The sequence below is a fragment of the Cyprinodon tularosa genome, unplaced genomic scaffold (genome assembly GCF_016077235.1).
Source record: "Cyprinodon tularosa strain WSP-4 unplaced genomic scaffold, ASM1607723v1 ctg9, whole genome shotgun sequence".
Taxonomy (NCBI): Eukaryota; Metazoa; Chordata; class Actinopteri; order Cyprinodontiformes; family Cyprinodontidae; genus Cyprinodon; species Cyprinodon tularosa.
This window is the reverse complement of record NW_024039673.1, coordinates 1,517,716-1,531,702: the sequence shown is the minus strand read 5'-3', so window position 1 is coordinate 1,531,702 and position 13,987 is coordinate 1,517,716. Positions and strand designations below refer to the sequence as shown.

Genomic DNA, 13,987 nt, shown 5'->3' with positions numbered 1-13,987 from the left:
AAGCAGCACTGACATTTCTCTGTTTTCCTGCAGAAAAACTGGAGCCATGCTCGGCTGTTAGTCTGTTTCTGAAGAACTCCTCGTCCTGGATTGCCCCGTTGCTGATCTTCCTCTATTATACACACTGCTAAATAGAATGTAAAACTCCAGCTTGGGCCAATACACACACAAATAAACCAAACCCTGCTTTTGGATAACATACATGTCCATTAAGAAAACAGCTTTATGTTTTATTCGCCCTTCCCTTACTTAGAAACCCAGCATTAAAATGTTTTGGTCTCAGAGGATGAAACAGAAAGTTTGCTTCAGAACTACACAAAGTATTTGTGATTGAATGCATTGCGTGAATTTGCACATGTGAATATATAATAATGCTGCTCTGCTTCTCAATAAAATAATGCAAAAAATGCATAAACAGTTGAAAGTATGACCCCCACCCCTTCGCAGAATTTATGCAACATTTACATTTGGAACCCACTGACATATGAAATAGGATTTTCTGCAGTTTATATCATAGCCCTGTGTTGTTTCCATTTAAAAATGTGATGAAGGAAAAATCAGAGTAAAAGTTGGGGTCTATGTATAACTTATGAAATGTAATATGAAATGTAGGATGCCCAGATAGTGCCTCGCCCTCATCCACTTGGTAAACGTTTAGGACCCAAATAAAAGCACTTAAGCCAAACATTTAAATAAAAACCAGGATTTACGGTCCTTGCAGGAAATGAAACAGCATCTCTAAAATAGATGATAAAACAAAAGATGCATCAATTTTAGTCTGTTTTATCTGCAGGCAAAAAGGCATGTCAAATGTTATTTACACACTTGGTGGAACAGAAACTATTGGCAATAGAGCAATTAAAGGCTAATTATAGCTGCTAGGACAAGGCCTTGTTGCCTTTACCCTTTGATTTTAGTAGTGGGACCAGGCTAGGCCACTCCAAAATATTACTTCTAATGAAAAGGAAACAGGTTGGTGCTATTCAAATATAGCTTTCAACCTACAGTAAATCTGTCAAGGTACACATGTTAGCTGGTAACCATCACAGTGATTTTATGATGGTAATGAAGGGAACTGTTCTATACAGCCGCAGACAGTGTCCTTCTGACACTGAAACAACGATCTGTTCAGGCTAGGAGGGTTTTTTCACGGATTAAAGTTGGTTGTAATTTTAAAAGACTATCCCCATCTTAGCCACAGGTCCTGATCTTATATCTAGTCTCTAAAAATACCTGAGAACCATCCTAGAAGTTAAAAAAGAGACTGCAGTGGTTCCAATAGTATCGTAGTCAAGACCACATCAGCCGAGACCAAGGAGAACCAAGACCGATACAGGTCTCGGCCCCTTGTGTCGTTCTCAGCCCCTAAAGGTCTTTTCTAGGTACTCCTTGGTCTCGGTTGGTGTAGTCTTGACTAAAACACACGATTACAATACCAAAACTGAGTAAAGATAGCTAAACCCAGAAAACTCTAGACCTTTGCTTTAACATCACATTTGAGTAAAATTATAGAGAAAGTGATTAATGAGAAACTAACATTTTTTCTATTAAATCCAAAGGATACTTGTATAAGTTTCAGAGTGGTTTTAGAAGAGCAAGAAACGCTATAGATATAACATGTTTATATCATAAGGTAATAAAAGCAGAAGTAAATAAATAAAGTGTTTTGGCATTTTTTTCTGGATATAAAAAAGGTTTATGATATTATGTGGAAAGAGGGATTAATTATCAATTTAAGGAAAGTGGGTAATAGTGAAAGAATGAATCACTGGTTAAAAAAAAACTTTTCAACAAAAAATACAGGTAAAATTTGGCAAAAATATCAGGGAAGTTGATATAGAAAGACGAACTTCAAAAGGCACTATTATGAGTCCCCTTTTATTTTTCAGTCATGACAAATGATGCATTTAAAGAAGTAGGAAATAAATTGGACTGTTCTCTTTTTGTGGATAATTGAGCTTTTTGTTAAGTGTGGAAGGAGTATGAAATTTGATGGTATAAAGCTACAAAAAAGGAATTTCTAAGACAATAAACATTGCTCATATAAATTAGATTAAAATGTTTGGTTGATTAAAACAAAAGCAATGCTTTTGTCAGAAGTTTTAGAATCAGGAACTTAAGAGACTGTAGAAATTTAAATTCTTAGGAATACGGTCTGATGAAAAACTATCCTGGAAAGTACATATAGGAAAGTTGTAGATAACTGTAGCAAGATGCTGACTATAATTATATGTTCAGATTGGTATGAATGGGGAGCAGCTAGACAAGCTGTGAAATTGATTTACATAAATTTCAGTAGGTCTACAGTTGATTATGGAGGTATAATCTATAGATCAACAACTGAAACAATGTTTGAAAAAGTGAAAACTATCCAACACCAAGCTTTGAGTTTCATTACAGGAGCAGTTAGAATGACTCCAAATTCTGCTTTAAAGGATGGATGTGGCTGAATTTCCATTAACATCAGATTAATTACAACTAGGTTAATTTACAAGGATATAGTCAAGGTCATCAAAAAAGCTAAAAATAAATCCCTTGTTTAGACAATCAATCAGGAAGCACCAGTGGTAAAGTTAGAGTTAAACCATTTAAAGATTTGTCGAACTGTACTGTTACCAGTAATACTACCCTTGATTATAATAAAAAGTAAAGATAAAACATATAAAGTATACGTAATTCAGGAACGGGACAGAAATATATAGAAGCAATTTTATGACATTAAGACATTAAAATCTAAAAAGATGCATCCAAGTATCGCTGAGGAAAAACAGGAGCGGCAGTAATAGTTCAAAAGTTTGAATTGAATTTATGTAGAAAATTAAATGGACTATCAATTTTATAGTCCTAAAATCATAGCATTGATATATTCATTACAATAGACTGAAGAGGAGAGACCACTAAAGGCTCCAATATGCTCAGACTCAAATTCACATTGATCAGTTCACAAAGAAAACATTCTGAAAGCTGTCCTACTACCAGTATATTCAGAAAAAGAATAGAAATATCGCATTATAGGGTTGACAGTGGTGTTTCTCTGGGTTGCCGCACATATAGGGGTAAAAGGAAATGAAATGGCAGAGTGGAAGACTAAAGAATCAATACACTGATGTGGTAGTGATATAAGAGTCAAAATGAGTAAATCAGAGGTTAAAAGTATTCTTAAAAGATCCAAGAAAAATTTTAAATCCAGCGGAAAGAAAATGTAAAAGGAAGGATACAGAGGAGTGTCAGTTTGAAAGAGAATTGGAAGAAAAAGAATACAAGACAGGATAATAACTAGACTGTGGTTGAGGCATACAGGACTTAATTCAAAATCATATTTAATTGAAAAACATGAAACAGCAAGATTTGAATTATGTGATGTTAGTTACAGATATATCTGTAGGTAATACCAGACACAAAAACAGAATTAGTAAGGAGTCTAGAACCGGAAAACAGGAAAAGGAGCAGTATAATCTCAGTACTAATACTACAAGCAATTGGTAGTATCAGTAGCATGTACTAGTTAAAAGAATAACTTTTTTTTTTAGCCGGTAGATAATGCGCCTCGATGTTGTTTTGCCAGATATCACTAAAATGAGAGGCCCTTGATATGGGGCCACTTCAGGGTGTTCGCTAACTGAAGTAAGACCCTTAGCGTCATCCGTAGTTTCCGAAAACATCCAGCTATGGCCGCCACAACGAGCAACAGCAAAGGAGCCGAACTTTCTAAAGCTGAGTACCTAAAACGGTATTTATCAGCAGAAGATTCCAGTAAATCAAAAGAGAAGAAAAAAAAGAAACGACGTAAGATTCCTGAGAGAGGGTAAGTTGAGGATAAACCAAGCTGCAGTAGATTTACTCTGGATTAGCTCATAAGCTAGTCAGCTAGCCAACTGTGGTTTAGCGCGTGGGACAAAATAATAACTTAGCTTGCTTCGTTGTATTTAAAGACTCAAAATAGTGGACGATGACATCGATTGGAGACAGATGGTGAAGGAGCAGATAGAGGCAGAGGAAGATGAAGAGGAAGCTCCAGTGGTAAGCGCCGAGGAAACATTAGCTTACATGCTAGCCTTAGTTAATTCATTCCCTGACTACTTTACAACTTCATATTTCCTCTATACACACACAACCACATCCTAATTATATATATATATGATTATGAATGTATGATGATAATGTATGCATAATAATCTTTTGGATTAATCAAATAATAATCAGATAGCCAAAGGTTCCTTAAAGAACATTTTTTGCGACATTTTTTTTATAATTTTTATGTAATTACTGTTTTTAGTGGGTTGCTCTGTCAGTTAAAGTCATGTTTCAGAGTATATATTAGTAATCGATGTATATATTTAAGAATAAGGGTTTAAATGGGTAATGCATCCATCCTTCTATCCATCCATCTTCTTCCACTTATCCGGGGTCAGGTTGCGTGGGTAGCAGCTTCAGTAGGGAGGGCCAGACGTCCCTCTCCCCAGCCACTTGGGCCAGCTCCTTCTTGGGAACCAGAGGAGCTGTCCTGGGTCTCGTCCAGGAGGCATCCTAACCAGATGCCCGAGCCACCTCAACTGGCTCCTTCTCGATGTGGAGGAGCAGCGGTTTTACTGAGCCCCTCACTCTATCTCTAAGGGAGAGCCCAGACACACTATGGAGAAAACTGATTTCAGCCGCTTGTTAATACAATATTGCTATAAATATCTCAAGTTAGAGAAATACTTAAATATTTGTTTTCTCAAATCCACATCTGGTTTTAGTAGATCTCGTCAGCATTAGATTATCAACATGTTTTAGGTGCACTACACCAAAACTTAAAAAGTCATCCTTAAGTTCCGTTTGTCTGATTGTTCCCCCATGAGCCAGGGTATCATAGTTTTCTGTTTCCTGCTTAGTAAATATTGTATGCCAGATGAATGCTTCCTGTTGGAGCCATCTTGAGTTTCAATAAAGTGTAGATGGGTAGTGCATGTTGAAGAAAGCTCCACTCAAACAAGATACTCTTTTGATTGCAAAAAGAAGGTTATCAACATCTTCTGCCTGTTGTTTTAATGCTCTAGCTGATTGATGTTTTTTGTGATAATAGAAGATAGTAGATGCTTTAATAATAGAATGACAAACGCGTCTGTTTTTAAAACTTTGTTTACCTTCGTAGATTGCTGAGGTAATTGATGAGCGACCAGATGAAGTTAAACAACTGGAAGCCTTCAGAATGAGCAACAGATGGAAAGTTGTTGGAGGTAACTGAAACAAAAATAAAAGTCTTATTGGTTTGTCTAATTTTAGACTGATATGAACTACTAGTTTCATTTTCTATAGTTGATGAGGAAAGGGAGGAGGAGAAGGGAAGAGAAGATACAGAACCTGTTGCATCAAGCAAAATACCCACCAACTCCTCAGAGCGCTCACTAAAGGGAAAGAACCTTGACTCTCTTATCATAAAAAAGAGACACGACTCTTCAGATGCTTCTCCTCCTAGGAAAGGCCGTCATGACTCTCCAGATGTGTCGCCACCCAGGAGAGCTCGCCATGACTCTCCAGATGCATCTCCTCCCAGGAAAAATCGCCATACCTCACCTGACGCATCCCCTCCCAGGAGAAATCGACACGACTCTCCAGACTTGTCACCTCCAAGGCAACATTCAGGGAAGCAGAGAAAGCTGCAAAGTAAAGGTGGGTGGTCAATAACTTAATGTTTTTTTTTCCCAATATAATCTTGTCTCTGACTCTATTTGAGTAAACACAATTAAACAATTTGAGACTTCAATGATAACAGCACTTTTTAAAGAATATGAGATCCCATTTATTTTTAGGTAGTGCCTTGCAAAACAAAAATAGCATCCCGAATCACAGGGCTTCCACCACCTTGTTTAACAATGAGTATGATAAGGGTACAGTAGGAGTTGCAGCATTAAGTTTCCTCCACCAATGGCATTTTACCTGCCTTGTAAGCAAGATGAACTGTCGTGAGATTTATGAATTCTAAAACTCCTTGCCAGAAGCCGACAGATGCGAAGCTGCGATACAGAAATATTTCAGACCAATGAAATGCAGTCAGGTTTATGATGTCAGCTCGAATAATTGTGCTGAATGTCCCTCCCTTTAGCGAACACTCTCTACATAAGGCTTCCCAGATGGATAACATTAAGATTTCAAATTGAATTACACATAGCAATCTGGTTTATCTCAAGTTAGCATTTCACCCTTTCTTATCAGAGCACCTTGTTTAACCTGTTTTAGTTTGCTTTCTGTTTGGCAAACTACAAATGCGACTTTTCATGCCATGCTTATTTAAAGGATATATATTTTGATTCTATGAAAAGTCTTTTCAAGTTACTATGGTCCAGTTCCCTGTTTCTTAAATTTTGTTATACTAGGGATGTTTCAGGATCACCCATGATTGACTGTTCATTTTTTGATTTTCTACAACTATGTAATCTGGCAAATTGATTAATAGAAAATCACTTAATTTAGACGAAACATACATAAAAACCTTGCAGGCAAAATGCAAGAGGTCGGAATCAGTCAGAAGGAAGAATGGAAAAATCTACCAACAGATTACACACATTATCTGCTTCATGTTAGGACATAGCAAAAATGTTAACACAAAAGTGAATACATTACTGTTTTTAAGACACATCCTGCAGCCCTTAGGAGGCGCTCACTGTCAGACTCGATCAAAAGATTGCAGAATATGTCTCCGACATATTTACACCCCAGCAGCGCGGTCCAACATTTAGGGCTGCCAGTGGAACCAAAAGTATTTTTCTGCTGGTCCTTTGCACGATTAATTCCATCATTTTGCGGGTTATTTTTTTCTGACCGTCATGCTCATGGAGAAGCGTGTAGCCAACTGTTTGTTCTCTACCTGCCATCTTTTTTTTCCTGCAGTGTGCCTCAATTACTCATAATATTGTGTCAAGTGCTTGTTTTTAAATGCCACTTTATTCGTTGCATTGATGCATTTTAACATCCTTTATCTCCAAGGGTTTTTTTCCGTTGCCAGACTCCAACTTCACATTATTCTCTAAGCACATAATTTCCATACGACAGTGCTTAGGATTTGCTGGCGCGCGGCGAAGTGTGAAGTTAAGGGGGAGATACACTGCAGGCTGCAAAGTAAGAGACATAGTTGATCGGTTTTAGCAGTCGGCGATCATCGATCGCATACTTTTTCATGAAAGTCTGCCAATTTTAATCGGGGGCTGGTCGGTCCGCACACCACTACTTTGTACCTTAGCTTCTTGTGATGCTTTTTGTTCATTGAATTTCTCTAACAAACTGCTGAGACCTTCTCAGAGCAGCTCCATTCTTACAGAGACTATATTACACACAAGTAGACTTTTAACTAGTAACTAGTTTCGTCAGAAGCTGATTGTCATGCATCATTTTCCTTCAAGTATGTTTTACCTTCTATTTCTCTATCCTGTCAAATCCCAGTAAATTGTGTGTCTGTATTGTGATTTTAAATGTAAAGAAACTGTTAGAGATAAAATAAAAATCCATTACATCTTTAAATTAGTTTGTACATCGTGACTGCCACTAAACGAAAATGTTGAGTAAACTTTTGTTTCCTTTTGTAGATTCATCTCCCAGCAGAAGCAAGCACAGTTCAAGTAAGCGTTCCCCTGATCAGCGTCGATTGCCGCACACTAAAAATAGGCACGATTCAGATTCCGACCAGTCGCCTCCACGAAAAAAGACCGCAAATAGAGAGGCATCCGACTCGGATCAATCTCCGCCAAGGAGACATCAAAAATTAAGACAGGACTCTGATTCTGACCAGTCCCCACCTAGACGGCCACCACGAGGCGGAAGAGACTCAGATGGGGACCTGTCCCCACCTCGTAGAGGTACTGCCTCACAGGTAAGTCAAAAAAATAACCTAATGCCCAACATTCATTTAACAAAAAATGGTGAATTTATTTAATTATATGTTTTGTAGCAAAGTTTGTACATTTTCCGTACTTTTTATAGGGCCCTAGGATGCTTTCTGGGGTAAAAGCAGGTCTGGTTTCTACTGATGTCTTAAAGAAAGAAAAGGAAGAGAACCGACGACGAGAGAAAAGCAATCAGCCACTAGAAGGTTGGTTTGATCTTTTCTCCTTCTTTCTGCTTTTATTAGATTGAATGATGTAAAATATAATTTTAATTCTCATCTTTTATCATCATAAACATTGATTGTGTCTAAACTATTGAATCCAAAAAATCTAGCCCTGAATTTTGGTTTATGTACTTTAACTAGATGATTCCCGAAATGCCCAGACGGTTTTCCGAGACAAAAGTGGTAAAAAGAGGGATCTGGATTCAGAAAGAGAAGAACAAAAGAGAAAAGCGGGAGAAAAAGCTGCAAAGGATGAGAAATATGCCCAGTGGGGGAAAGGGTAAATATGGGTTGAAGAGTAAAGTGTTATTTAACACCTGAAACGTGTAATTGGGTTTATTAAATACAAATGTATCTACAGCTTGGCCCAGGGACAGATGCAGCAGCAGAAGCTCGATGATGCGCTACATGAAGCCCAGAAGCCATTGGCGCGTCACTATGACGACGAGGATCTTGACCGTATGTTGAGAGAGCAGGAAAGGGAAGGGGATCCAATGGCTGCGATGCTCAGGCGCAAAAAGGAGCGCAACACAAAAACACAAGGTTTGAAACATTTCCCTACGTTTTTTTGAATCATCTCCCTCGATGAAGACAGTTTTTAGCAGCTTAACAAAGCGACACCTCAGCAAGAAGTTTTTCTTATTTGATTCACAGTGAAACCTCGATACCAAGGGCCTCCGCCACCTCCAAATCGCTTTAACATTCAACCTGGTTATCGGTGGGATGGAGTCGATAGGTAAAGCTTTATTTAAGGAATTGATTATCTTCAAATGCAGCTAACAAAAGAGTGTACAGGTGCTGGTCATAAAATTAGAATATCATGAAAAAGTAGATTGATTTCAGTAATTCCATTTAAAAAGTGAAACTTGTATATTATATTCATACATTACATACAAACTCATATATTTCAGATGTTTATTTTGTTTAATTTTGATGATTACAAATGACAACAAATGAAAATCTCAAATTCATCATATCAGAAAATTAGAATATTGTGAAAAGGTTCAAAATTGATGGCCCCTGGTGCCACACTCTAATCAGCTAATTAACTCAAACCACCTGCAAAAGCCTTTAAATGGTCTTTCAGTCTAGTTCTATAGGCTACACAATCATGGGGAAGACTGCTGACTTGACAGTTGTCCAAAAGACGACCATCGACACCTTGCACAAGGAGGGCAAGACACAAAAGGTCATCGCTAAAGAGGCTGGCTGTTCACAGAGCTCAGTGTCCAAGCACATTAATAGAGAGGCGAAGGGAAGGAAAAGATGTGGTCGAAAAAAGTGTACAAGCAAAAGAGATAACCGCACCCTGGAGAGGATTGTGAAACAAAACCCATTCAAAAATGTGGGGGAGATTCACAAAGAGTGGACTGCAGCTGGAGTGAGTGCTTCAAGAACCACCACACACAGACGTATGAAAGACATGGGTTTCTGCTGTCGCATTCCTTGTGTCAAGCCACTCTTGAACCACAGACAGCGTCAGAAGCGTCTTGCCTGGGCTAAAGAGAAACAGGACTGGACTGCTGGTGAGTGGTCCAAAGTCATGTTCTCTGATGAAAGTAAATTTTGCATTTCCTTTGGAAATCAAGGTCCCAGAGTCTGGAGGAAAAGAAGAGAGGCACTTCATCCACGTTGCTTGAAGTCCAGTGTAAAGTTTCCACAGTCAGTGATGGTTTGGGGTGCCATGTCATCTGCTGGTGTTGGTCCATTGTGTTTTCTGAGGTCCAGGGTCAACGCAGCCACATACCAGGAAGTTTTAGGGCACTTCATGCTTCCTGCAGCTGACCAACTTTTTGGAGATGCAGATTTCATTTTCCAACAGGACTTGGCACCTGCACACAGTGCCAAAGCTACCAGTACCTGGTTGAAGGACCATGGTATCCCTGTTCTTAATTGGCCAGCAAACTCTCCTGACCTTAACCCCATAGAAAATCTATGGGGTATTGTGAAGAAGAAGATGCAATACACCAGACCCAACAATTCAGAAGAGCTAAAAGCCACTATTAGAGCAACCTGGGCTATCATAACACCTGAGCAGTGCCACAGACTGATCGACTCCATGCCACGCCGCATTGCTGCAGTAATACAGGCCAAAGGAGGCCCAACTAAATACTGAGTGCTGTACATGCTCATACTTTTCATGTTCATACTTTTCAGTTGGCCAACATTTCTATAAATCCTTTGTTTTTATTGGTCTTCAGTAATATTCTAATTTTCTGATATGATGAATTTGAGATTTTCATTTGTTGTCATTTGTAATCATCAAAATTAAACAAAATAAACATCTGAAATATATGAGTTTGTATGTAATGTATGAATATAATATACAAGTTTCACTTTTTAAATGGAATTACTGAAATCAATCTACTTTTTCATGATATTCTAATTTTATGACCAGCACCTGTATTTTTACCAAAGCAGTTATTTGCACAGCATGAGCAACTAAATTTTTTGTTTATTTTTCTTTCTGAATTTCTAAGACTGCTGTGATGACAATCTTGTTTTATGTCATGTCTTACAGATCCAATGGATTCGAACAGAAGCGTTATACACGAATAGCTGATAAAAAAGCCGTTCAGGAGGCAGCTTACAAATGGAGTGTGGAGGACATGTAAATGTAAACCAGGAGCAGACTACTTTGCTGATAAAATAACTGTAACTTTAACAAATATTTTGATTGGCTGGAAAGTTTTTTAGTTCCATCTAATTCAGTTTGTTGCTGTATTTAAGCCGCATCACAATGTAAATAGCCAGAAAGTACCATCATCTTAATGACTTTGTTATCCAGCCAAATAAAGATACTTAGTCTTCACAGTTTTTATCATTAAAAAATGTTTTTGTAAAGTTTGTGTGGAGTGTTTTTTATTGTTTCTTAAGGTACACCAGAACCAAACCAGGTTTAAGTGTTTGTAGGTATTTTAAAGCGGTCAGACTGCAGCAACATGAACATCTCCCCCCCACCAATTCTCCCCCCCAACAGTACGGCGAGCGTTACGGGACAAAATGTCTTCCACGACGTCCGCATCACCTACCTTCTCAAGTGATGAGGTTGGTTTACATAGATAATTTTACAGATAGTATTTCATTAGTCTGTGTAGGGTATAGATTTCATGTAGACTTAAGATAATAAATATACCCGTTATTTTTACTACATCGTTGTGACATTTTGGCGATCTCGCAATCACTAGTTTGTTGGCTCTGCGCTGCCGTAGCGCAAAGATGTCTGCCTCCATGGCTGCGAGACCCGCTCCTATGTAATTATAAATAACGAATTCTAAGGCAACGCAAATATTAAGGTTAAGAGGCTGAGCTCGTAGATGATGATAAATAACATAGTTATGTATAATATATTGCATTTCTGACTGTATATCCCTGTAATTATTACACACTGTAGCTTTAAGTAATACAGCAGTAGGATAGGGTATGTACAGTGCTGGGATTTGGCCTTTTAAGGCTTCTTAAAAGTTTTCTTTTTAGACTATCATACACATTTTAAGATCAGTTTTTAAATGACGATTTTATTTGTCCTGGATATGTATATTTAAGTCAAGTTCCCGGCTGTTTTCATGCTGGCCATGTTTACCTCCTGAGTTAACTGTTGGCCTTCCAAGAATTTTACGTCTTGAAAACTCAAATATAGGTAAAAATCTTCCTCGTTCTGCTCTGTTCCTCTTTTATGTACTATATTGTCTTTACTGTATGAAAATGTCTTAGTGCTCTAATCTGCCCTATGTAATTAGTTAGAAAGGCCAAAACACACCTGCATTAACCCCTTTATAGGGCACTCAGTGAAGTGCTTTAAATTCAAAATTTCAAGCCAAGAGTTTTGGTGGAGGACCGAAATAGACATTATTTCTTGTAACATTTAGAACTATATATATATGCTTTCAAGGTAATTTTAATTAAAAAAAAAAACTAATATGGTAAAATATATATATATAGTTATTCTATAAGAAATTTGTGAAAAGCACTTTCAAAAATTGTTTTTTTGTTCTACATAACCCTCAGAAGATTGATGCTGATACCGAAACAGTATTTATTCTTTTTCTTTACTTGTTAGTTTTACATTTTAAATTAACTTTTTAACCTTTTCACTAATCCTATTAGATATAATTTACTTTTTAAGTAACTGGTTTTTTTTTTTTACAGTGGGTAAGATATCACATATAATACACGTCAATAGCATACTGTTGGTGTGACCTTGCAGTTCCTGCAATTCTACGATTTTTCCCTGTTTTCTGCAAAGTGGTGTTTATACAGAGTTACCAAAAATACAATCGGAGAACCCCTGTGGCATAGGAACCAATTATTTGTGACCTCGTTTCCTTACGGGCTATTTTTGTGGATGCACCTCGACAATCCGAAGGAGCAGTCAACGGTAGTATGTAGTTTCTTGATCATAATGATTTATCAAAGGCCTGAAAACCCACTTCAGCAAAAATGTCCGACTGGTGTGCGATAGCGAAAGATTACAACCCACTGAAAGCTGGTAGCATCGATGGGACAGACGTGGAACCTCATGACCGGGCGGTATGGAGGGCCATGTCTGCCCGCTATAAGCTCAACAAGGGAGTCGTTGGAGACCCGCTGCTTACGTTGTTCGTGGCCCGCTTGAACCCTCAGACAACTGAAGAAAAGCTGCGGATGGTTTTCTCAAAGTACGGCGACATCAAGCGGCTCCGACTGGTTCGGGACATCGTAACGGGCTTCTCTAAAGGATACGCCTTCATCGAGTACAAAGAGGAGCGCTCCGTGAGCCGGGCTCGCAGGGACGCTGACAAGCTGCTGGTCGACCAACACGAAGTGTTTGTGGACTTCGAGCAGGAGAGGACGCTGAGAGGATGGGTGCCACGGCGGCTCGGTGGTGGGTTGGGCGGTAAAAAGGAGTCCGGACAGCTGCGTTTCGGCGGAAGAGACAGACCCTTCCGGAAACCGATCAACCTTGGACCCGGAGTCACTCAGGAGCGAGGAGGGGAGCCGAGGGCCAGGGAGGACAGGCCCCGGTATAGAGAGAGCGACAGGAGAGATTACCGGGACAGGAACAGAGAGGAGCGCAGATACAGAGACAGGAGATGATGATGATGGTGTTCTTGCTGTTTTTAAGGTGGTCAGATCAAAATATTGCGGATTGTTGATCTACTTGATGTGACTTTTCAGTATGTTATCACCCTTTTACTGTGTCTCAATTTTGGAATAAAGCAGTAAACGTTTATTTCCTGTTTCTACATATCAGGATCTGTTTTGTTTTTTTCATCGCCTTTGGTTGTCTGAAAATATTATATCAATATATTTTATAATATTTTTACTAATTAACATTGTGTGAGGTTTTTTCTACTGTTTTGTCATTACACTATCCAAGTACAGAGTAACGAAATTCACTCTATGGATTTAACCCATCCCTTTGGGAAGCAGTGGGCTGCCATTGTGCAACACCAAGGGAGCAATGTGGGGTTAACCAAGAGTGGCAGTCTGTGGGAGTGGGGCTGGAACTAAGAACCTCAGGATTCCAAGCCCTATGCCCTACCCACTAGGCCACGACCACTCCCCTTATAAAGTATTATACTTTAAGACAGAATTATCGTTTGATACAGTTTAGAAGCCCATAGAAAATCATCTCAACAAAAATATATTTTCCATATGGGAAGATGTAGATGATGTACCCATTGAGTTTGTCTGGATAGCATCTGTGGACAACAGTACCATTCCTCTAGTATCCACATCAATTAAGACTCTGCTGAAGAAAAATGTTCCCAGACCATAATGATGCTACAAGCATGTTTCACTATGGAGTTTAGAGAGATGTACAATAGTTGTTTTTACTTGTAACTAACCAGAGTAGATGTTTGCCCGTGTCTTTCATTTAACCAATGTTGGATTCTTGTAACTCTTCCATGAAGGCCAGAT

General features: G+C 38.6%; 2 protein-coding genes across 2 annotated transcripts; both read left to right on the top strand.

Annotated features, from left to right (window-relative positions):
• Positions 1-3,637: 3,637 nt before the first annotated feature.
• On the top strand, positions 3,638-10,927 carry bud13 (BUD13 homolog). Its single transcript, XM_038274041.1, has 10 exons — positions 3,638-3,805; positions 3,933-4,020; positions 5,135-5,219; positions 5,299-5,652; positions 7,563-7,846; positions 7,957-8,065; positions 8,225-8,363; positions 8,445-8,626; positions 8,738-8,819; positions 10,605-10,927. The coding sequence occupies exons 1-10, from the start codon at positions 3,669-3,671 to the stop codon at positions 10,696-10,698; spliced, it is 1,554 nt and encodes a 517-aa protein (XP_038129969.1). The 5' UTR covers positions 3,638-3,668; the 3' UTR covers positions 10,699-10,927.
• Positions 10,928-12,408: 1,481 nt separating this feature from the next.
• Positions 12,409-13,239, top strand: snrnp35 (small nuclear ribonucleoprotein 35 (U11/U12)). The gene has a single exon (XM_038273918.1). It carries the CDS (start codon positions 12,524-12,526, stop codon positions 13,157-13,159), a length of 636 nt encoding a protein of 211 aa, XP_038129846.1. The 5' UTR covers positions 12,409-12,523; the 3' UTR covers positions 13,160-13,239.
• The last annotated feature ends 748 nt before the right edge of the window (positions 13,240-13,987 follow it).